The 22,852-nt window shown below is 42.1% G+C and overlaps 4 protein-coding genes across 6 annotated transcripts in view; 2 read left to right on the forward strand and 2 right to left on the reverse strand.

Moving 5' to 3' along the window:
- The window catches only part of ATG10 (autophagy related 10), a 162,465-nt gene extending 152,649 nt beyond the window's left edge, over positions 1-9,816 (forward strand). The window contains exon 8 of the mRNA XM_043514724.1: positions 1,229-9,816. The gene's annotated coding sequence lies outside the window, so the exon portion shown is untranslated. The remainder of the gene's footprint in view (positions 1-1,228) is intronic.
- Positions 9,817-11,024: 1,208 nt separating this feature from the next.
- LOC119855883 (40S ribosomal protein S23) lies at positions 11,025-14,967 on the reverse strand. Its single transcript, XM_038402780.2, has 5 exons — positions 14,933-14,967; positions 13,843-14,006; positions 13,313-13,472; positions 11,694-11,814; positions 11,025-11,216 (listed from the first exon to the last, which is right to left on the reverse strand). The coding sequence occupies exons 1-5, from the start codon at positions 14,950-14,952 to the stop codon at positions 11,070-11,072; spliced, it is 612 nt and encodes a 203-aa protein (XP_038258708.2). The 5' UTR covers positions 14,953-14,967; the 3' UTR covers positions 11,025-11,069.
- Positions 14,968-16,728: 1,761 nt separating this feature from the next.
- LOC119855882 (40S ribosomal protein S23) lies at positions 16,729-19,842 on the reverse strand. 2 transcript variants are annotated; one of them, XM_038402779.2, is made up of 4 exons: positions 19,615-19,842; positions 19,046-19,205; positions 17,215-17,335; positions 16,729-16,922 (listed from the first exon to the last, which is right to left on the reverse strand). In XM_038402779.2, the coding sequence occupies exons 1-4, from the start codon at positions 19,616-19,618 to the stop codon at positions 16,776-16,778; spliced, it is 432 nt and encodes a 143-aa protein (XP_038258707.1). In that variant the 5' UTR covers positions 19,619-19,842; the 3' UTR covers positions 16,729-16,775. The 2 variants fall into 2 exon arrangements, with proteins under 2 accessions (XP_038258707.1, XP_043370660.1); XM_043514725.1 differs by having other exon boundaries at positions 18,975-19,205; positions 19,615-19,768.
- Positions 19,843-19,936: 94 nt separating this feature from the next.
- The window catches only part of LOC119855881 (V-type proton ATPase subunit S1-like protein), a 31,550-nt gene continuing 28,634 nt past the window's right edge, over positions 19,937-22,852 (forward strand). Inside the window, exon 1 of one of the 2 annotated variants that reach the window (XM_043514720.1) lies at positions 19,937-20,125. The gene's annotated coding sequence lies outside the window, so the exon portion shown is untranslated. Of the gene's footprint in view, positions 20,126-22,662; positions 22,703-22,852 lie in introns of those variants that run through there. The other variant, XM_038402775.2, reaches the window with a different exon arrangement.

Below are 22,852 nucleotides of genomic sequence, written 5' to 3' on the forward strand. Positions count from 1 at the left end.
CCTACCTTGCTTGTCACCATGAAAGGGTTTCCTCCTTTCCCCCCCCCCCACTGCTGGTGATGGCTCATCTTAAGTGATCACTCTCCTTACACTGTGTATGATAAAACCCATTGTTTCATATTCTCTGTGTGTGTGTATATAAATCTCCCCACTGTATTTTCGACCAAATGCATCCGATGAAGTGAGCTGTAGCTCAAGAAAGCTTATGCTCTAATAAATTTGTTAGTCTCTAAGGTGCCACAAGTACTCCTTTTCTTTTTGTTCCCTCCATGACTTGTAAAATGTAGTTCTTTGTTGACTTCTCATGACAGCAGTCAGATTGCCTTCTTTTCAAAACATTTGGTTATGTATGTTTTATTGTAAACAATATCTGTATCCTATTTCACACATTGAAAGAAGAATTATTTCTCTTTATACACGAGGAGAAACAAATGACAGGAAAATAATATGATTTTAAATCTGTGTTTAGAAGCCCAGATGCTCAGCCCTGCTTCATGCCCTTTGTGGTGCTTCAGTGAAGCAAAGGGGCTCAAACAACCAGCTGAAGATTCCCAGCTGGTCAGTCTAGCCAGCTTTGCACCAACTGCTTCTTCCTCCATCCCAGCATAGGATGAGGTGTGGCCAGAGCACATTTTGCTTTGGCAATCCTGGGACACTGGAATGGCTGCTAGTCATAATGCAAATTATAGAAGACTGCTCTACTTGCACTGAGGGTTGAATTATCTTCCACTGTCCTCGGAATCAGGAGGGGAGGCACACAAAAAATACACAGTTCCATATACTTGCATGCACAAGTATGTACACATATGTACTGGGTGCACTGACTGCTGCATGGCCATATTGGAGGATCTGACTCATGGTTATCTTTCTGTAGCATCACAGATGTTACCCAGCATTGACCTATGGGTCAAATGTACAGAATAAACAAGTCCTTGCCCCCAAGAAATCCAATTTTTAAGATACAGGGCCAGTAAAATATGACACAGAATGCAGAGTAGGATTTAATGTATATAACTGGAATGCTTGTTTTAAAATATTTTTCCTAGGCTAAGGGTGGAGGATTCCTTGATAAAGAACCAACAGATACTCTTTTTCACTTCCAGTCTTATTTATTGGACTAGTTTTTGGCCACCTGTCAGAAAATAGCAGTAACAAAATGGTTTGGAGTAAAATGTATTTGCATAGTTTCCTAGATATTTCTAGGAGACTAACACTTTCTGTTTTCCAGGCATAGCAGACTTGTTGATAATACCCCTTCCAGTCATGACTATTTTATACTATTGACCTGAGATAATCATTGTTCCTAAGATTACAAGTTCCACAAAACACTGCCCTGAGCATTACTGTGAATATAGTCTTAATGTGACAGCATTAGATAAATTAACTCATGGAATATATTTATAGACAAAGGAAGTTCAACTTGTATAATTTATTAATGCAGTTACTCATATGAGGCTATACCTCACCAGTCTCAAGTTATGCTAGCTAAGTATGAAGTTAGTCCAACAGAATGGACCCTCACCACCCTTCTGTTCAGTCATTGTTCCTTTACAGACCTGATTTTTTATGTTTCATCCAAGCGTTACAAAGAAATGGGGTTGTCATGTGGACTGAGAAATCAACATTCAGTTCTTTTTAGATGCAACAGTCCCCATTGTACAACATGGTTTTCCCTCTTTCATTTATCATTGTAAAGAAGACCCAGGATGTTTTGGAAAAAGCATGGCACATTGTCTTTGATTTCAGATCTGCCCTTGAAGAGGTAAGCCCAGGCACATGCCACATGGGTAGCTGCACCGGTGACTTTTTTCTTCAATACATTCTTCCCACTTTACCTCCAGGAGCACCCTTTGTCAATAACACCCTATGCCTGCTTTGAAAGGCAAAGTGTTTCCAGTTTATGAGGTCCATTCATGTCCAGCTGATAAACACCTTCTAAATCCCAGCCAAGTAATAATGAGCACCTTGGTGCTGCTCTCACAGTTGTTTAGATACTATGATAATAGATACAAAATGTTAAGATAAATAGGAGGGTTACAGCAACTGGGAGAGTTGGACACATAGATGAGTGATCTGGCAAAACGCATCATACATCTCTTAACTTTGTTTATTTAGCACTAATAAACAACTAAAAATTCAGATCATTAAGATGGTTAGTTCAAAAATCCTCTGTATTTTGGCTAAGATGTCATCAGTTATAAAAAACATTTTGTATAAGTAATCTAGTGACCTTCTAAAAAATTTAACACATTTGCTCACAAAAATCGTATCTAATTTCAAAATTAGATCAATCACCAGTGCTATATTTTATTTTATTTGGCAAGTATGTTCCAAAACACCTACGTTTTTGGCAGCATAGGTTACTCTTTAAATTTTGCAAAACTGCTACAGAAGAGTTTTCAATTATAAAGCAGTTTTAAATCTCCTTAAGTTTCTTGTCTGAAATCTGGAAAGAAATATTGAAAATCCTACTACTAGAGACTCTTTCTTAAAGGAAGCCACCAATACTTGCCTTTGATTACAAGAATCAGAGAATGTAACCAGCCCCATGTGCTCAATTGCAGTTTGCCTTTGGTTTCCTGTTGGAGGCAGAAACACTTCTATATATGTATGCTGCTTTTTTGCATTCAGGCATAATCTGCTCCAATAGAAAGTTTGGTTTTGCTTTGGTTATGGAAGAAATATTCTTTGAGTCAAATTATGTTCTCATTTTCATCAGTAGTGACTGCACTGATTTCAGTTTACACTGGGCAACATTAGAGCAAGTCAAGTAACCTAAATTTATCCCAGTTCTGACTCCATTGATTTCATTGACATTTTTCCAGGAACGAATTTGGGGCAATAGTTCTTTGCCAATTAGCACAGCTTGTGATTCAAAGAGTTATTGTAGACTTTTACATTTCAATGTATATTACAGAATTTCAGTCCCAACAAAAAAATATTGAGTAACTTCTATTCCATTATAACAGAACCTGAAATGTGAAGTTCTTACGGGCTCCTCTATAATTCTGTCATCTAAAAAGTCTAGCTTTTATGGTAATGTGTTATGTATCTTGTAAAAGACACAGTTTTTAAAAATGTTTTTGTGATTCACCTCCTTAGCAATAAGAAAGGGAAGTCATAACAAGTGCTTACCAGCTGGAAGAGAAAGAAACAGCTAGAAGTACCTACTACCCACTTTAGGGCTGCAGCTGCTTGACTGCTAAATTTAAAAGACCAGCTTGAAAACAGCATTCTGGGAAAGTACTGCTGGGGAGTGTTAGTGGGAATAGGAAAGTGCTGTGCTTACCACTGTTAGGCCCTATTTTTTATTAGGCTGTTACCAAATTTTGTTTTTTTAAACTCCAAGGAAACTTACACTTAAGCATTCAAGGGACTGATAAAACTGTGACTTACTAGGGAGGATTTTTAACTGAAGGTTGGAGAGCCATTCACTTGTTTGATAAGAGGATGATGTTTATAGAAGATCTTATTGAACACATTTCCCTATTCTCAAGCCTGTCAGAACACAACCTCCCTTTCTGCAGCACCAGTGGATTTTTATCTTGTGGTAACTTTGCTAGAGCAACATCCTGCGCTTAATTCACCCTGGAGGGTCGTATCTGGAGGCGAGCAGGCAGTTCTCTCCTCTGTGGTTGCTCTCCCTAAACCACACCAGCAGGCACTAGATAGGGGTAGACACAAATTCAGTGCCTTGTTTGGCCATCTCCCCTTTTCTTAGGCATTGCTGGCCAGCTTCAGGCTTATTGGCAGAGCAGAGTCTGTGCCAGTGGTGTAGCTAGGAGTGGAAATTTGGTTAGGCCTCAATTTATGGTGGATGGGCAATGACCAAAGTTCTGAGATCACAGCAAATCATTTATTTTGCATATTACTATACTAGATATATATTATTATTGCATATTATATTTGTTTGAATTCTGGGGGGGCCAGGATTGTAGGATGCAGAGAAGGAATTTGAGTGCAGGGAGCCCAGGGGCTGGGCTTGCCCGTGGAGACGGGCAATCCCCACAGCTTTGGGTTGTCAGGGCTGGGAGTGCTGGTTAGCACCTGTGCAGAGCCAGGCCCACTGACGGGCTGCAGGGCTCCTTGGTGTGCATGGGGTGGTACCGTCGGCGGCGAAGGCAGGCAGGCATGTGGACGCCCTGGCTGTGCTGGAAGAGTGCCCATTAACAGTTCTGCCCTTAGGCCCAGAATTGCTGTCGGCAGGCCTGGGCTCGGCTGACACCAAAGTTGTCTGGAACCCGGAGAAGTTTGCAGCCCTGGGTGGAGGCAGGGATGGGGCCAGCTACGGTGTTCTGCAGATGGGCCAAGAGCCAACTTCTCTTAGCCAAGTCTCCCTGAACCACATGGACATTGGCTTCTGCATTCACACAGGCTCAGATTTGGGTGGGCCTGGGTGTTAATAAGATAGGTCGTGTGGTCCACCCATGCCCGCCCCTTGTAAGAAAATTTTCACTACCAGTGATCTGCATCTCTGGGTTACATCGATGGAAGCTGGCTGAATCAACCTCCCATCCCCTCAACTTCAACATGACACCTTTAGTGTACAGCACCTTGAAATGCAGAGGGAAAAGCACATGTTGCTGGCTATTGCTGTTGCTGGCTAAGCTCCATATTTGATGCTTCCTCCACCTCCAGAGCCAACAAGAGCCCAAAGCAGGGTGGCACACTGGCTGAGCATGTGTGGGAAAAGATTTGGCAAACTGTAGAAATGAGCTAATCCTTTTTCTCTTTGCACCTGATCCAAAATAAAATCCTGAACTGTTACTAGTAGATCGTAGCCAAGCTTTACTTGGCCCAGGGAAGACTGAGCCAGATGCTGGAGATACTGTTCTCCAAGCATCGTAAGGTTCGTTCTCTCACATCCTAAAGTTAGCTGTCACTTGCCTACTGTGGTCAACCATCTGCTTTAATATTTATATATGCCCTGCTTTATGAAGCAGGAACATCGACTAGTGTTGATGAAAGAATCTCACAGCAAAGCGGAACTAGTTCTTTCTTCTCCAGGCTCCTCTCTGCTGTATTTCTATTGATTTCTGTTTGGGGGGATTTGGCTTTAATAGCAGGTGGTTGTAAGATTTATAAAGTGTAAAGCCATTTGTATAGGAAGATCAAATATCTCAGTTACTCTTTAATTTATTTGGCCTTTGACTTCCTTTTCGGAGCATCTTTTATTCCAAATAACACAAGTCTGAGCTCCTCCAAGCTGGCAGAATACACAAATGTGTTCTCTGGACAAATCCTGACGCCATTTGCTAACTCACCTGTTTGACTTGTCAGTTTAATCTGTATAAACTAATAGCATGGGTTCATTAAACAAATTAAAATTCAACTTGAAACAAAGTACTAGCCTTGATGCTTCTTTGTGCCATTCTCCCATTCCCATGGCCTTCTTCCACACCACCCATGCCAAACCCTCACTGAAATCCTTCCTCCCAATTCACTCCTGCTGCATTGCCTGCAAGGAGTTAGAAACATCTGACTTAAGGAAAACAAAAAACAGCTAGACGTGCATATGCCTGAATCTCTACCTGATTTTATTGTTGGCACCCATGTTCTTCCTCTCTGTATCCCGCCCCACCCCTTTTTTTTCTTTGTTTGTGTATGGCCCTTTACATGTTGAATTGAGATGGTGAGCTCTTCAGGACAGGGAGAATGTCTGTTTCTCTGTAGCACCAGATGCTTTCAGGTGCCCAAAGGCTGTAAGGGGAATGGGATACTTATCCCTTCAAAACTTTGATCCTATTAAATTAAAAGTTAGATTCAACACTCTGAAGATTTCTTTCACTGAACTGCAATTAAACAGCTTTCTAGTTTTCAGCCTCCCCCTCCCTTTTTTTTAAAACTTTCTCCCTCATCATACCAATAGCAGCACCTAGTGGCAGAAGCAGCTCATGACAACTCTGCATTAGGAAACTGCACTTACCAGCCTGAACACTTTTACCACTTCACTTTAACACTTCCCTTTGACATCTTTCTTGCTTTCTGATGTTGAAGTAGTTTTCCTCAATATTTCTGGAAGCTGCTCTAATTCCTAGTGGCTCTTTCTGAACCAGAGTAGTGAGTTTAAAAAACCCAACTGATACTCCATGAATGAATAGTAGGGTCTGAGCTTCAGGTTCCTGATGAGCTAACTACAGCCTCACACTAGCCCAAATCCCACCACCAGCAATTGTTTACAATAGTGTTTGTAAGTGAAGGCCAACATTTTCAGACATGCTCCCTAACTGTACAATCAACAATGATATAGGCCCATTACCAAAGACAGATGGTAAAATTAATAATGGTGCACAAAAGGAATAAGTGTTAAATAAATACTTCTGTTCTGTATTTGGAAAGATGCAGGATGATGCACTAATATCACATGACAACAAAGTCCTTTCCAATCCCTCAGCAACTAAAGAGAATGTAATAAACAAATCGGCATGCCTGGATAACTTGTATCCAAAAGTCCTAAAAGAGTTGGCTGAGATAATCTCTGGCCTGATTGTTGTTTTTCAATAAATATTGGCAATTTAGAAGACTTGAAGAATGTTAATGTCAAGCCAATAGTCTAAAATAGCCAGTAAGATGACACAGGTAATTATAGGCTGGTTAGCCTGACAACAGTTCTGGACAAAATAATGGAAAAAGCTGATATAGATTAAACCAATAAAGAATTAAAAAGCTAGAAATATGAATGGTGCCAGTCAATATGGATTCTACAGAAAATACGTTTTGTCTCATAGTTTCTTAAAGACAGAAATGATCATCATGATCATAGCTTGACCTCCTGCACATCACAGGCTACAGAATCTCACCCATCCACTCCTGTAATAGACTCTAACCTCTGGCTGAGTTACTGAAGTCCTCAAATCTTGATCCAAAGACTTCAAGTTACAGAGAGTCCACTGTTTACTCTGATTCAAAGCACCAAGTGGCCTGTGTTCCATGCTGCAGAGGAAGGTGAAAAATCCCGGGGACTCTGCCACTATGACCAAGGAGAAATTCTTTCCCAACCCCAAATATGGTGATCAGTTAGACCTTGAGCACGTGGGCAAGACTCACAAGCAGACATCTGGGAAAGGGTTTTATTAACTCACCATCCCCTCCATAAAGTTATCAAGCTCAGTCTTGAGTTTTTTTGCCTCCACTACTCCCCTTTGAAGGCTGTTCCAGAACTTTACACCTCTGATAGTTAGAAACCTTTGTCTAATTTCAAGTCTAAACTTGTTGATGGCCATTTAACATCCATTTATTCTTGTGTGAACATTGGCACTTAACTTAAATAACTCTTCTCCTTTCCTGGTGTTTATCCCTCTGATGTATTTAGAGAACAACCATATCTCCCCTCAGCCTTTGTTGTGTTAAGCTAAACAAGCCTCACTCTTTGTCTCCTTTCATAAGAGAGGATCCTCTGATCATCCTAGTAGCCCTTCTCTGCACCTGTTCCAGTTTGAATTCATCATTCTTAAACAGAATATATGCACATAGTATTCCCAATGAGGGCTCACTAGTGCCTTGTACAATGTTACTGACACTTCCCAATCTACTTGAACGACCTCACTTGATGCACCCTAGGATTGTATTAGCCTCTTGCACATCCACATCACATTGGTGGCTCATCATCATCCTGTTATTAACCACTACACCTGGGCCTTTCTCCTCCTCTGGCATTTCCCATTGATAAGTCCCCAGCTTATAGCAAAGATTATTGTTATTAGTCCATAAGCGCATGACCTGCATGGTTGACTATTAAATTTCCTCCCATTTCTATTACCCCAATTTTCAAGGTCATCCACATTTTCTTGTATGGTATTCCAGTCTGCCTCTGTATATGTGTCATCCACAAATGTTATTAACACATGCCCATTTTTTGTGGCAAGGTCACTAATGAAAATGTTACATAAGATTGGTCCCAAGACTGATCCTTGGGGAACTCCACTAGTAATCTCCCTCCAGTCTGACAGTTCACCTTTCAGTATGACCCATTGTAGTCTCCCCTTTAATCAGATCCTTACTCACCTTTTATTCTCGTATTAATTGCCATTTTCTCCTGCTAACTTATAACTTCCCATGTGGAACTGTATCAAATGCTTTATTGAAATCCATGTTGATTAGATCTACTGCATTTCCTTTGTCTAAAAAAAATCAAGTTATCTTCTCAAAGGAAGAGATCAGGTTGGTCTGGCATGATCTACCTTTAGTAAAAGCATGTTGTATTTTATCCCAATTACTGTTTACCTCTATGTTTTTAGTTATTCTCTCTCAAAATTTGTTCTAGGGCCTTGCATATAATTGAGGTTAAACTAAAGGGTCTGTAGTTTTCCAGATCACTTCTCCCCTCCCCATTTTAAATATAAGTACTATATTTGCAATTCTCCAGTCATATGGTATGCCCCTTGAGTTTATGGATTCATTAAAAATCCTTGCTAATGGATTGCAATGTCATGTGCCTTGTCCTTAAACACTCTCCATCCAAGAATATCTCCCCTCCCTCCTTCTCCTCTCCCTGTTTTGGTCCCATTAAGGTGTTTAAGTTTGGCTTCCACCTCACGCTGTAATTTTACTTCCATATCCTGGTTAGCCACTCTGCTACTGCCCTAAAGCTCATTATCTTTATTAAAAACTGAGGCAAAGTATTCATTTAGGTGTGGGGCCAAGTCTAGATTATCTTTAATCTCCACCCCATCCTCAGTGTTTAGCAGTCCCACTTCTTTCCTTGTTTTCTTTATTTATATGACTAAATAACATTTTAATATTGGTTTTAATTTCCTTCGCAAGGTCCAACTCTGGTTGGATTGTGGCAGTTCTGACTTCTTCCCTATACTTTCTGACCTCCGAGAGGTAGATTTCCTTGCTGATCCATCCCTTGCAGGCTTTTTGCTTTCTTTTAATCACCTGTTTGAGATGCTTGTTCACCCAGTTTCACCTGCAACCTTTCCTTATGATGTTTCTCCTTGCTTAGGATCCAGGCTTCAGCTATTTGAAGTCAAAGCTGATGAAACTAATTCCAAGCCTCCTCCACATTCAGTGCCTTGAGTTCTTCAGTCCAGTCCACTTTCCTAACTCCCTTTTTGTTTGCCTTTCAAAAATCAAGGTCCCTAGTTACAGACCTATTTTTATTCTTTCATTTAGTTTAAACTGAATTAACTTGTGATCACTTGAACCATTATCCTCTACAACCAGTTATTCTATAAGGTCTTAGCTAACAGATTTTTTTCCACCAAATAGTCTCTGAACCAACGAGAGGTGATGCCATTTTAGATTTAGCATTGGTAAGGAGCAATCACATCCAGGAAAATCTGGGCCCTACCTATATCAGGTAGCATTTGTCCTCCAATCTATATCTGGGAAATTAAAGCCTTCCACAATTTGGCAAGTATATGTGATTTCATTTTTTTATTTGATTACAGGTTTGATTGATAAAGATAATGGCATGTAACTTTTGTAAGGTGTTTCACTTAGTACCACAAGATATTTTGATTAAAAAAATTATACAGTATTAATAAAGCACATTACATGGGTTAAGAACTGGCTGATAGATCTCAGAAAGTAGTTGTCAATGATACTGTGGCAAAAAGGACTAATGAGATCCGTTCAACAGGAGTAGGGTGGTGATTTTACCTCTGTATACACAACTGAGACAAATACTAGAATGTCTAGTTCTGGTGTCCAAATTTTAAAAAGAATACTGAAAAACTAGAGATGGTGCAGAAAGAGTACCACAAGTGATTCAAGGGCTGAAGAAAATACATAACACAATAAGAGACTTAAAGAGCTCAACCTGTTCACTTATGAAAAAGATAGATGACTTGATTATGGTGTAAAAGTAGATTCCTGAAGAAAAAAATATGAGGTACTAAAGGGTTCTTCAACTAGCAAAAAAGGGTATAAAAAGAAGCATAAAGCTAGAGAAATTTTAAATCAGAAATAAGGCACAATTTTTTTTTTTAAAGTGATGGTGATAAACCACTGAAACAAACTACAAAGGGATGTGGTAGACTCCCCTTCCTTTGGTGTTTTCAAACACAAGATGCCTTTTTGAAAGATATGCTTTAGTCAGAGTATTAGGCTCAATATACGAGCAATTGAGTGAAATTTGACGGCCTGTCTGATATATAGAACACTAGATGATCTAATGGTCCCTCTGGCCTTAAAATCTCCAAGTTATGGGCCTCAGTTTTTGCATACTTAGACACCTCGTATTTGGTTGTCAGGGGCAGTTCTGCCAAGCACTCCCAAGTTTACCTCAGCAAGCATTTACTCAGCTTATTTACTAGTTAGAAGGAAATCTTACATTTCAATAAACTATTCTTAGCTGCGTTTTAACTGGGTCTGGGTGAATATTTATCAAAAAACTGTTTAATGGATGTTTTGTTCTTCCCTGACAAAAACATTTCCTGGGAATTGAGAGTTTTTGGGCTAATTTTCCAAGGAAAGCCAAAACATTGCTTCTGAAGTATTGCCATAGTGCCTCCTGTTTCCTGTTCTATGGGACAGGCTCCCCATTGGGCTTCACAATGCACCTCCTCCCCACATCAAAGGGGGAAACTGTGATGCATCATGGGAGAAATAGTCCAACCAGGGAATAGGAGCACGAAGCACCCATACTACAGACTCTGTGAGGCATCATTTTAGAATTGAAAAAGTCTGGGTTTAGTTTTGCCAAAACCTTGAAATTTTCCACAAGAAAAAAGAGCTAGTTTTCCAACCAGCTCCACTCTTAACTTAAACTCAAAGAGATCCAATACTATTTGTATGCTAAAAATCTGGTTTTAGAGTATCTTTACAAATATCTTGTAAGCCTCCAGCCAAGTAAAACAGATATAACAAATGCTACAGTAGTGCACAGAAGTACTGATGGAATTAAGAAACTTGAACACTTTTATCCTGGTCACTTGTAAGGCATTTCTTATTACAAGAAAAAAGTTAGCAGCAAACAAGGCACTACAGATGCTGGAACACAGTTACACACACGTTATTTACAAACAATTCATTTAGAAAATCAACACTATTCTCATAAAAAAATACAAGAGGTTTATTTAGATGAAAATTTTTATTGACATCCTTAACAGAGTAACAAAAGTTTATGATCTTGGTCTCTCCTTCTTGCCTTTGTACAAGGCTAAGAGGGAAACATTGGCTACTTTGACGACCTTGAAGCGAACTCCAGGAATATCACCAACAGCATGACCTTTCCGACCAAAGCCAGCAACCAGAACTTCATCATTTTCCTAGAATTAAAACAAGAAACACTGCAGTTGCACAGCAATCAACATCAGATTTATGCACGTGTCTGAAACACAATGTATCTTTTGGCTACTCTAAGAAACAAGAGCATCCCAAATTTGACCCAATAGCTTTAAGCATATCACAATCCCTCCCAGGAAAGGCCAGCCAAAACAAAAGAAGAAGTGTTGTGGTCAGATATAAAAAGACTTGGAACTTTAGTCCCTTCAATGTTTTGGTAGGGACAAATATTAGCTAGGACATGCCTTTGCTTTGTAACAGCACAGTTGAGGCATGATGTGGCAGATGGAAGGTGAAAGAGCACTTCTAATGTCTGTCTTCAGCCCATCATCTTGTCTAAGTGCAGCAAGCATGGCCCCTGCTTGTGCCATCCCCCAGTTCAGCCAAATACACATGGGAGAAGTTTTTGCTTTTAACATACAACTAGTTTTCTGTAGTTCATTTTCTGATAAATTATTCACCTCAATGAAATTCAAGCAACCATCATTAGGAACAAAGGCTGTTATTTTCTTGCCGTTTTTGATCAGCTGGACTCTGACACATTTCCTGATGGCTGAATTGGGCTGTTTAGCCTCTACACCACTGAAATGGAAATACATGAAAAAGCATCACTGACATTCTGCTTGACTATTTTAGCACACGTCTATTAGAACATCAAGAATTGCTACATTAAACATGCTGGATCACTTTGTACACCTCCATTCTATGGAGAATGTAAATAGTATCCGTTTTTCATTAAGTACTATAAAACCCAACATTTAATGGACAATTACTGAAACACAGCTTGTCTAGTATCTTGGTACAAGAAAGAATACCACCCCAAATGGTCCCTTCGCTTCCTAAATATTTGAGCCAATACTTTGGGGTTGGGGGTAGAGAGGGAAAAGTTCCATGGGGACAAATGCTAACTTAATGAAAACTACAAATTAGAAACAGTACAATGGCACCCGGAGGCTTGAGCAGCCACTAGGATAGTCTAGCCTCCTGAATAAGAGACTTAAAAATGCTAAAAGGAACCCAGGTATAAGGTCTTTATGTTCTGATTTTTATTTGGAAAGAGAGAAGGGGACTTCAGAGGCGGGTGGTAATTGCAGACAAATACAGACTGAAACAAAAAATCAAGTCCAGGTATTAGTGGCTGAATAAAATATGGTAAACATTTAAATTTAAACCAGAATTGTAGACATTAAATGGCAAGATGGCAAAGATCTTTCAGTCCTGATAACAAAACAAGAAATAGCTCCAGTGCGGTCAATTTGATGCATAATAGCCATTTGTCCAAAAAACACCCTGTAAATCTGTAGATTGATAGGCTTTATTTAGAAAATGCCCAGCATTAAATTAATACAAACATCACACAGTGGATTTTTCCACTGGACTCGATTTTCAAAAATTCAGAATTTCTGTATCTCCAACAAGGAAAGGAGTACTTGTGGCACCTTAGAGACTAACAAATTTATTAGAGCATAAGCTTTCGTGAGCTACAGCTCACTTCATCGGATGCATCGGATAAAGTGAGCTGTAGCTCACGAAAGCTTATGCTCTAATAAACTTATTAGTCTCTAAGGTGCCACAAGCACTCCTTTTCTTTTTGCGAATACAGACTAACACGGCTGCTACTCTGAAACCTGTATCTCCAACAGTTTTCAATGGGATCTGAGAGGACTCAACACTTCTGAAAGCCAGGCCCACTCCCTTTTTCAGCAGTACATCTCTTTAACCTTCAAATTTAAGAAGCCTTTCACTCTGAAGATAAATAACCTTATTAAATGACTTTCAAAATAAAACTAACGGTATGTTGCACAAATCAAGCACAAAGACCTCTGAACACCAACAGAGCCTAACTAAAAATGTATGTAACAATCATACATACTGCAGAAGGCAATATAGGCGTCCAGGCAGAAACAATGCCTGTTAACCACATATAACGTGTGATAAATAACTCAGAGTTGGGCGCAGTTACAATGAAGTTAAACAGCATTTACTTTAGCACTCGGTGGAGTTGCCGCAAGCAAACTACTCACAATAGCTGGAGTGAATTTCTCCAGCTAACCGCCACAAGGAGTTAAGTTGTACTTACACTTTTTCCAGGACAATTCCCTTCGCATGGGAAGCTCCTCCGAAGGGGTTGGCTTTCAGGGCAGTACCCAAGTGGGCCTTCTTGTATTGCTTGTCGTGCCATTTCTGATCCCGTCGGTGGCTGCGAAGCTTTCTAGCGGTGCGAAGCCCACGGCACTTACCTAAGCAACAGAATTTTGCAGGATACAGAAAAACAATCAATCAATCAATGCCGCACGCTACAAACACGAGGCAACAGCGCCCAACTAAACCTGATGCAGAATCTAAACGACTGGGTCAAGCGGGGACGCAGAGGCAGATTGTTCGAGTCTCAGGAGCGCACGGAGCTGCTACCCGCCTAACAGCCCTGAGCACCCCCGAGGCCCCCCCCCGCAGCGCTGCGATCCCGGGGGGGCGGACGGGGAGACGGGACCGCCACGTGTTAAGGGGGATTCGTTTCCTTTAGGAGTTCGGAAAACCGAGCCATCCACTGAGCGCGGCGGCGGCTCCGTTCTCGGAGGCCCGACCTCGCTCCCGGTCCCGGCCGCTCACCCATCACGCTGCTGCTGGCCCAAGCCGCAAAGAAAGAGGCCCGGCATGCACCGCGACTCCTACACGCCGCTGCCAGGACCCCGCGCGAGGCGGCCTGGCTGTGCCTGATCGGAACCAGGAAAAGTAAGCGGCACAGTCGGCCATGGGAGCGGTTGTAAGGAAAACTACAATTCCCAGAAAGAAAAGGAGTACTTGTGGCTCCTTAGAGACTAACAAATTTATTAGAGCATAAGCTTTCGTGAGCTACAGCTCACTGCATCGGATGCATTTGGTGGAAAAAACAGAGGAGAGATTTATATACACACACACAGAGAACATGAAACAATGGGTTTATCATACACACTGTAAGGAGAGTGATCACTTAAGATGAGCCATCACCAGCAGCAGGGGGGGGAAGGAGGAAAACCTTTCATGGTGACAAGCAAGGTAGGCTAATTCCAGCAGTTAACAAGAATATCAGAGGAACAGTGGGGGGTGGGGTGGGAGGGAGAAATACCATGGGGAAATAGTTTTACTTTGTGTAATGACTCATCCATTCGCATTCATTCCCATTCTCTCTGGTCACTCGATCACAGACCTAAGAGTGGCTATCCTTCAACAAAAAAGCTTCAAAAACAGACTCCAACGAGAGACTGCTGAATTGGAATTAATTTGCAAACTGGATACAATTAACTTAGGCTTGAATAGAGACTGAGAATGGATGAGTCATTACGCAAAGTAAAACTATTTCCCCAGGGTATTTCTCCCTCCCACCCCACCCCCCACCCTTCCTCTGATATTCTTGTTAACTGCTGGAATTAGCCTACCTTGCTTGTCACCATGAAAGGTTTTCCTCCTTCCCCCCCGCTGCTGGTGACGGCTTATCTTAAGTGATCACTCTCCTTACAGTGTGTATGATAAACCCATTGTTTCATGTTCTCTGTGTGTGTGTATATAAATCTCTCCTCTGTTTTTTCCACCAAATGCATCTGATGAAGTGGGCTGTAGCTCACGAAAGCTTATGATCTAATAAATTTGTTAGTCTCTAAGGTGCCACAAGTACTCCTTTTCTTTTTGCGAATACAGACTAACACGGCTGCTACTCTGAAACCTACAATTCCCAGAATGCATCACGCTTCCAGACGTCAAGCCTGTCCAGTTCTTCCCCTCCCTGAGACCTGCGGTGGCACTTAGCTGTGCGCCCGGCCTGCCCCAGCCTCCCCAGCCCCTCAGTGGCTGCCCCCATCTGGGCTGGGTATCCCGGCGCTGCTCCATTTCTGCAGGCAAACGTGTGTCCTCGCAGCCTCCCTCCCAGGGCCTGGTGCCTGCCCCAGGCACGGTTCTGCATCCATTGGCAGCAGCGTGCATGGTTTGGTCTCACATTGCAGCATTGCCAAACCTAAGCATTCAGAAAGTACAGGCCAAGGGCCCCCAAAATCACAAGGTTGGCTTACAAAGCACACGGTCTCCCCCGATAACACCATTGATGTATTTGTACCCTTGGGGTCACATTTTCTCCACAACGACAAGGGAAAGAAAATTACTGTTTTTAGGTGAAGCTGAGATTCTCCTGAGTTCAGGAGCTGAGTGTACCAGAAAAACACCAATATTATGAGACTTACTATAACATCACGAAAGTTACGATACTGAGCCCATGAAGGACCGTTAAAGAAAAACAGCCTAAGCCATCTCCGTGTGTTATACCTGAGGGAATTAATTTTGCCCTGCATATTTTATTCATTCAGCTTCTCCTGTCTTTGCTTCTTTAAATTGGTCAATTGAGTTCATATTTGTTCTGCAACTATATACATTCTAGGTCGTGTTCAGATCAAGGTGAGTTGCAGTGAGCCAGGCCCTTGTTGCCTGGGGCCAGCACCTTCCTGTTGCTGTAATGCAGGTGAAAGGCCCCCACAAGCCACATGCTCAGAGCAGACAACAGAGCTGCAGATGCCCCCAACGCACTGTTACAGTTGCAGACTGAGGCATTCAGGGTTGCAGCAACCACAAACCCTCTGCATCCTGCCTCAGGACCCCATTTTAATCCTGTAGCTTCACCTTAAAAGAGGACAATGGGCATCCTCACCCTGTGCGTACAGTGATCACAATGGTACAAACATCCATGCTGTTAGACTAGGTGAATGGAGGAAGGACGCTGGTGCAGCTGTTACACCCCATATACCGCCAAGGAAGTTCAAGCAGAAATAATTAAATCATATCATCTTAAACAAGCCAGCGACCCTATAAAGAAATCCTGATGTGTTACTCGTTTGCCATCTCTAGATTCTTCGGCTTCTTTTTTGTGAGTGTAAAGTTCATGGGGAGAGAAAGCAGGTGAATGTATTAATTTAACAAAATTTGTGGAAGTGTCTCAACTTAAATCTGGCTCCTGCCACTATAAGTACCTCTCTACTCCGATTTAGTAACACCAAGTGGAGTAGCCATGGTAGATGTAATTCAAATCGACATAGTGTCAGTGGAGATACTACACTGCTTATGTTGACTGTTATTGGCTTTCGAGAGCTTTCCCACAATGTCCTACCCCACACTGATAATACAATTGATGCAAGTGCGCCACCTGTGCACACACGAGCAATTTTATAACTGTGGTGGCTATATACAGACATAAGGTAGGTCAACATAATTTTGTAGTTTAGACATGGCTTTAGAAAAGATACTAGCTCTAACTGCATGTTAAATTGGGAACATCCACTTTTCTGCATTTATATAGGGGAATTTTTAATTTAGTTTAGAGTAAATAAAACCAATTTCATTTAAAAATAGTTTCATGTTTTCAGGTACTAGCATAATATTTTAAGTGTTTCAAAAAGCAACAGTACACTCAAAAAATGTTCATCAGAACATGTGCCCCAATATTTCATTGCATGGAGGACTTGAAAAACCACACCATTTATCAAACTGAAGTTTATTAGTAGCCTAAATGGCATGACAGGAATTTATGATCGTGGTCTCTCTTTCTTGCCTTTGTACAAGGCTAAGAGAGAAACATTGGCTACTTTGACAACCTTGAAGCGGACACCAGGAATGTCACCAACAGCATGACCCTTCCGACCAAAGCCAGCAACCAGAACTTCATCATTTTCCTACAGTGAAAGAAAGGAAGATTAATTGACTGAAAATTATTTGTTACTAAGTACAAACGAGAACTCAAATATAAAGTTTAAGAATATTTAGAAAAGTAAATTGCATTGGTTGAACAAACCCTTTACAGGTAAATATACTTTAACTGCTCATGTTTTGATTAAGATACTTGAAATTTAAAAATAATATTACTAAGCAGACTGTAATAACTTCCTTCAGATGACCAAGTGCCACTTTGAGCTGTATTACATGGAGCCAATTCACAACAAAAAGTTTTAGGGATTCATTGTTCACCTCAATGAAGTTCAAGCAACCGTCATTAGGAACAAAGGCTGTTATTTTCTTGCCGTTCTTGATCAGCTGGACTCTGACACATTTCCTGATGGCTGAATTGGGCTGCTTAGCTTCTACACCACTGAAATGAAAAAAAAGTAATTGCTGTAACTGAAAGTAGCCATCTGCTGGCATCAATTGTATAATGTACATAGTAATCACTAAACCAAAAAAATAAATCTCTCAATGTCCTTGCAGCATTTGAAATTGGAGCAGAGTGGTACAAAAGAATCAGTTTCTTTAATAAATGCAACAGAGCTGTAATAAAGAGTCGGCTCTTCAAATTAATACCCGCAGCTCTTTAGAGTGTATCAGCTCTTCTCAGGATCAGCTGCAGAATCCTTCCACTTCTTTCCCTCTATGTCCATACTACACACCCAACTCTAATTCAGTTTCCACATTCAGGAATAATCATAAACGAAACTGCCACTTATAACTTTTAAAGTGTTTTGTTTGGTAAAATAATTTAACATTTTTTAACCAATATTGTTAATTTCTGTTTTAATACATGTCTTGAAACCAAACATCCCTCTTCAAAATAAAACAAACAAAAAAAACAACAACACTGCACCATTAACTGACAGCATGGCCGAAGAGTGTAAGAAGCTGCATTAAGCCTCGCAATTCTTGGACAATCCAGAGGAAAGCAACAAAAATGATAAAAGATTTAGAAAACCTGACCTATGAGGAAAGGTGAAAAAACTGGGAATCTTTAGTTTTGAGAAAAGAGATGCAGGAGGAACCTGGTAACAATCTTTATATTTGAAGAGCGATCAATTGCTCTCCATGTCCACTAAAAGTGAGACTAAAAATAATGGGCTTAATCTACAACGAGAGAGATTTAGCTTAGCAATTAGGAAAAAACTAACCATAAGAATAATTAAGCACAGGAATAGACTTCTAAGACGGGTGTAGCATCTGCATCACTGGAATTAAGAACAGATTAGACAACCACCAGTCAGGGATGTGTTGGTATACTTGGTCTTGCCTCAGCACAGGGGACTGGACTAGATGATCTCTCCAGGTCCCTTCCCCGCCTTTTATTTCTATGTTCCTATTAAAATGGCAGTCACAACCAAGATATACAACTTTTGAATGGACTCAAACTGATGTTACTAACAGCTCCTTTGAAATTCACTCATCACTAAAGATTTTCTTTAATAGCATTTTTTTTCTCCTACTAGCCTAAGGAGTTTATATTTCCTTTCTGGAGAGCAGATGCTCATGTTGGAGAAATGACACCCCCTTTTTGAAGGGTCAGATACAAACCATAGCTACTCCCCAGACCAAGCAGATATATTGATTCATATTCTTGGGGAGAAGGAAGTTAGGAAAAAAAAGGTAGCAACAACTGCAGGCATAGTTCATATTTGTTAAGCACAAGGGAGAACTATGTTAAAACACAGGATTCACAAACAATCCTCTAAATCCTAAATATGGCTATCTAAGAACCACTGGTCTTTCAGGTGTTATGTACAATAATGTTGGGATAGTACTGTGTGTAAAGTAGACAAACATTTGATGACCCAGACCTAACTGTTAAGTTCAACTATAAAAATGAAGAGAAAGCCTGAAACTCTGCCTTTTTTAAAATCATTAGAGCAAGGGATAGTGAAGAAATCAGGATTATTTTTTGCTATCAGTGGAGATGCAGCTAAAATTAACAAAGTCTGCAAATATATTATGATCACATGTTATTAGGTGGAGCTAAATAACCCTACCAGACGCTAAGCACAACAAACAGTACAAGTTCACAGCTTATCTCATCAGTATACACTGGGATTTCACGTACACTTTTTCCAGGACAATTCCTTTCGCATGGGAAGCTCCTCCGAAGGGGTTGGCTTTCAGGGCAGTACCCAAGTGGGCCTTCTTGTATTGCTTGTCGTGCCATTTCTGATCCCGTCGGTGGCTGCGAAGCTTTCTAGCGGTGCGAAGCCCACGGCACTTACCTAAGCAACAGAATTTTGCAGGATACAGAAAAACAATCAATCAATCAATGCCGCACGCTACAAACACGAGGCAACAGCGCCCAACTAAACCTGATGCAGAATCTAAACGACTGGGTCAAGCGGGGACGCAGAGGCAGATTGTTCGAGTCTCAGGAGCGCACGGAGCTGCTACCCGCCTAACAGCCCTGAGCACCCCCGAGGCCCCCCCCCCGCAGCGCTGCGATCCCGGGGGGCGGACGGGGAGACGGGACCGCCGGGCTCGGACCGCCGCGTGTTAAGGGGGATTCGGTTCGTTTCCTTCAGCAGTTCGGAAAACGAGCCACCCACTGAGTGCGGCGGCGGCGGCGGCGGCTCCGTTCTCGGGAGTGGGGGCGGGGGGCCGATCTCGCTCCCGGCCGCGGCCGCTCACCCATCGCGCTGCCGCTGACCCGAGCCGCAGAGAGAGAGACCCAGCATGCACCGCGACTCCTACACGCCGCTGCGAGGACCCCGCGCGAGGCGGCCTGGCCGCGCCTGATGGGAAACGCTGCTCCGGCGCGCAGACAGTCGCAAAGTCAATGACGGCGCCACCAGCAGCGAGAAGGGGCACGCCCGGAAGTGGGAGCCGTTGTCAGGGAAACTGCAACTCCCAGAATGCATCGCGCAGCCGCCACGTTCGTCTGGCCCAGTTCTACCCTTCCTCTGTGGCATCGCCTTGGCTGTGTGCCCTGCGCCCCATGCTGCGGCTGCCCCCGGCCTCTCTTCCCTTCCTCTTGGCGGAGCCGCAGTCTCCCGAGGTGGCTGCGCCCAGCTGGGCTGGCCGCCCTGGTGCTGGAGTTGCCAATTTTGTTTGGACCTATGCCTGGAGGTTTCGTCACATGATCTAATCTTTAATTAATGATGAATCTTTAATTCCTGGAGACTCCAGGACAATGCTGGAGGTTTGTCAACCCTACCTGGGCAGGTGTGATACAAGCAAGAGGCCTGCTCCATTTCTGCAGGCAAATGTGTGTCCTTCCACCCTCCCTTCCGAAGCCTGATGCCTGCCCCGGGCTCCCTTCTGTGCCCATTGGCGTCAGCAGGAGGCGGCATGCGTGCAGGGTTTCATAGAACCAGGACTGGAAGGGACCTCGAAAGGTCATCTAGTCCAGTCCCCTGCACTCATGGCAGGACTAAGTATTATCTAGACTGGGGTTCTCAAACTTCATTGCACCATGACCGTTTTCTGACAACAAAAATTACTACACGACTCCAGGAGGGGGGACTGAAGCCTGAGCCCAGTCAAGCCCCACCACCCCAGGCAGGGGGGCTAAAACAAAGCTCAAGGGCTTCAGCCCTGGGCAGGGAGCCTGTAACCTGAGCCCTGCCGGCCACCCAGGGCTGAACCCTCAGGCTTTGGTTTTGGCCCCAGGTGGTGGGGCTTAGGCTTCGGCCCCAGGCCCTAGCAAGTCTAATGCCAGCCCTGGCGATCCCATTAAAATGGGGTTGCGACCCACTGCAGGGTCCTAACTTACAGTTTGAGAACTGCTGTTCTAGACCAATCCTGACAGGTGTGTGTTTGACTTGCTCTTAAAAATGTCCAATGATGGAGATTTCACAACCTCCCTATTGCTTAACCACCCTGACAGTTAGGAAGTTTTTCCTAATGTTGAGCCCAAATCTCCCTTGCTGCAATTTACGTCCATTTTTTCTTGTTCTATTCTCAGAGGTTAAAAACAACAATTTTTCTCCCTCCTTCTTGTAACAACCTTTTATTAGTTGAAAACTGTTATCATGTCCCCTCTCAGTCTTCTCTTTTCCAGATTAAACAAACCCAATTTTTTCAGTTTTCTCTCATAAGTCATGTTTTCTAGACCTTTAATCATGTTTGTTGCTCTTCTCTGGACTTTCTCCAATTTGTCCACATCTTTCCTGAAATGTGGCACTCAGAACTGGACACAATACTCCAGTTGAGGTGTAGAGTATGGAGTAGAGCGGAAGAATTACTTCTTGTGTCTTGCTTACAGCACTCCTGCTAATACATGCCAGAATGATGTTTGCTTTTTTTGCAACAGCATTGCCTCATATTTAGCTTAGAGACTAACACATTTGTTTATTTGTATGCGCAAATAAATTTGTTAGTCTCTAAGGTGCCACAAGTACTCCTTTTCTTTTTTCGAATACAGACTAACACGGCTGCTACTCTGAAACCTGATCCACTATGACCCCCAGATCACTTTCTCCAATACTCCTTCCTAGATAATCATTTCCCATTTTGTATGTGTGCAACTGATTGTTCCTTCCTAAGTAGAGTACTTTGCATTTATCCTTGAATTTCATCCTATTTACTTCAGACAATTTCTCCAGTTTGTCCAGATCATTTTGAATTATAATCCTATCCTCAAAAGCACTTGCGACCCCTCCCAACTTGGTATCATCCGTAAACTTTATAAGTGTATTCTCTATGCCATTATCTAAATCAGTTTTTCCTCAAACTTTTGTACTCGTGATCCCTTTCACATAGCAAGCCTTTGAGTGTGCACCCCCTTATTAATTAATTTTTTTATATATATTTAACACCATTATAAATGCTGGAGGCAATGCAGGGTTTGGGGTGGAGGCTGATACCTCGTGACACCCCATGTAATAACCTCGTGACCCCTTCAGGGATCCTGACCCTTAGTTTGAGAACCCCTGATCTAAATCATTGATGAAGATATTGAACAGAACCAGACCCAGAACTGATCTCTGCGGGACCCTACTTGTTATGCTCTTCCAGCATGACTGTGAACCACTGATAACTACTCTCTGGGACTGATTTTCCAACCAGTTATGCACCCACCTTATAGTAGCTCCATCTAGGTTGCATTTCGGTAGTTTGTATATGAGAATGTCAATGTGAGACAGTATCAAAAGTTTTACTAAAGTCAAGATACACCACATCTACTGCTTCCCCCCGTCCACAAGGCTTGTTACCCTGTCAGAGACAGGTAACAGGTTGGTTTGACACGATTTGTTCTTGCTGACTTACTTATCACCTTATTATCTTCTAGTTTGGTCTCACATTGCAGCATTGCCAACCCCAAGCATTCAGAAAGCATGAGCCAAGGGCCCCCAAAATCATGAGGTTGGCTTACAAAGCACACAGTCTCACCAGATAACAACACTGAGATGTCTATTCACCTTCTCATGTTTGTGCCTTTAGGGGATCACGTTTTCCAGGTTTTCTCCACAACCACAAGGGAAAGAAAGTTACATCGTTTAGGTGCAGCTGAGATTCTCACATAGTCACTGTCATAAACACAGCTAGGGGGAAGCATAAAATCCCTCCTTTGCCTGTAAAGAGTTAAGAAGCTCAGATAACCGGGTTGGCACCTGACCAAAAGAACCAATAAGGAGAGAAGATACTTTCAGATCTGTGAGGGAAGGTTTTTGTTTTGTGCTTCTCTTTTTTTCCTCTCTGGGACAGCGAGGAACCAGGGCAGGGAAAATACATCTCCTAAAGCCATACCTGAAATAAGCATCTAAGATTACAAATTGTAAGTAATAGGAAGGAAATGTGTTAGATTATCTTTTGGTTTAGCTTGTGAATTTTCCCTAGGCTAAGAGGGAGGTTTATTCCTGTTTTTTTCATAACTTTAAAGTTTTGCTTAGAGGGGAATCCTCTGTATTTTGAATCTGATTACCCT

The sequence above is a fragment of the Dermochelys coriacea genome, chromosome 5, assembly GCF_009764565.3.
Source record: "Dermochelys coriacea isolate rDerCor1 chromosome 5, rDerCor1.pri.v4, whole genome shotgun sequence".
Taxonomy (NCBI): Eukaryota; Metazoa; Chordata; order Testudines; family Dermochelyidae; genus Dermochelys; species Dermochelys coriacea.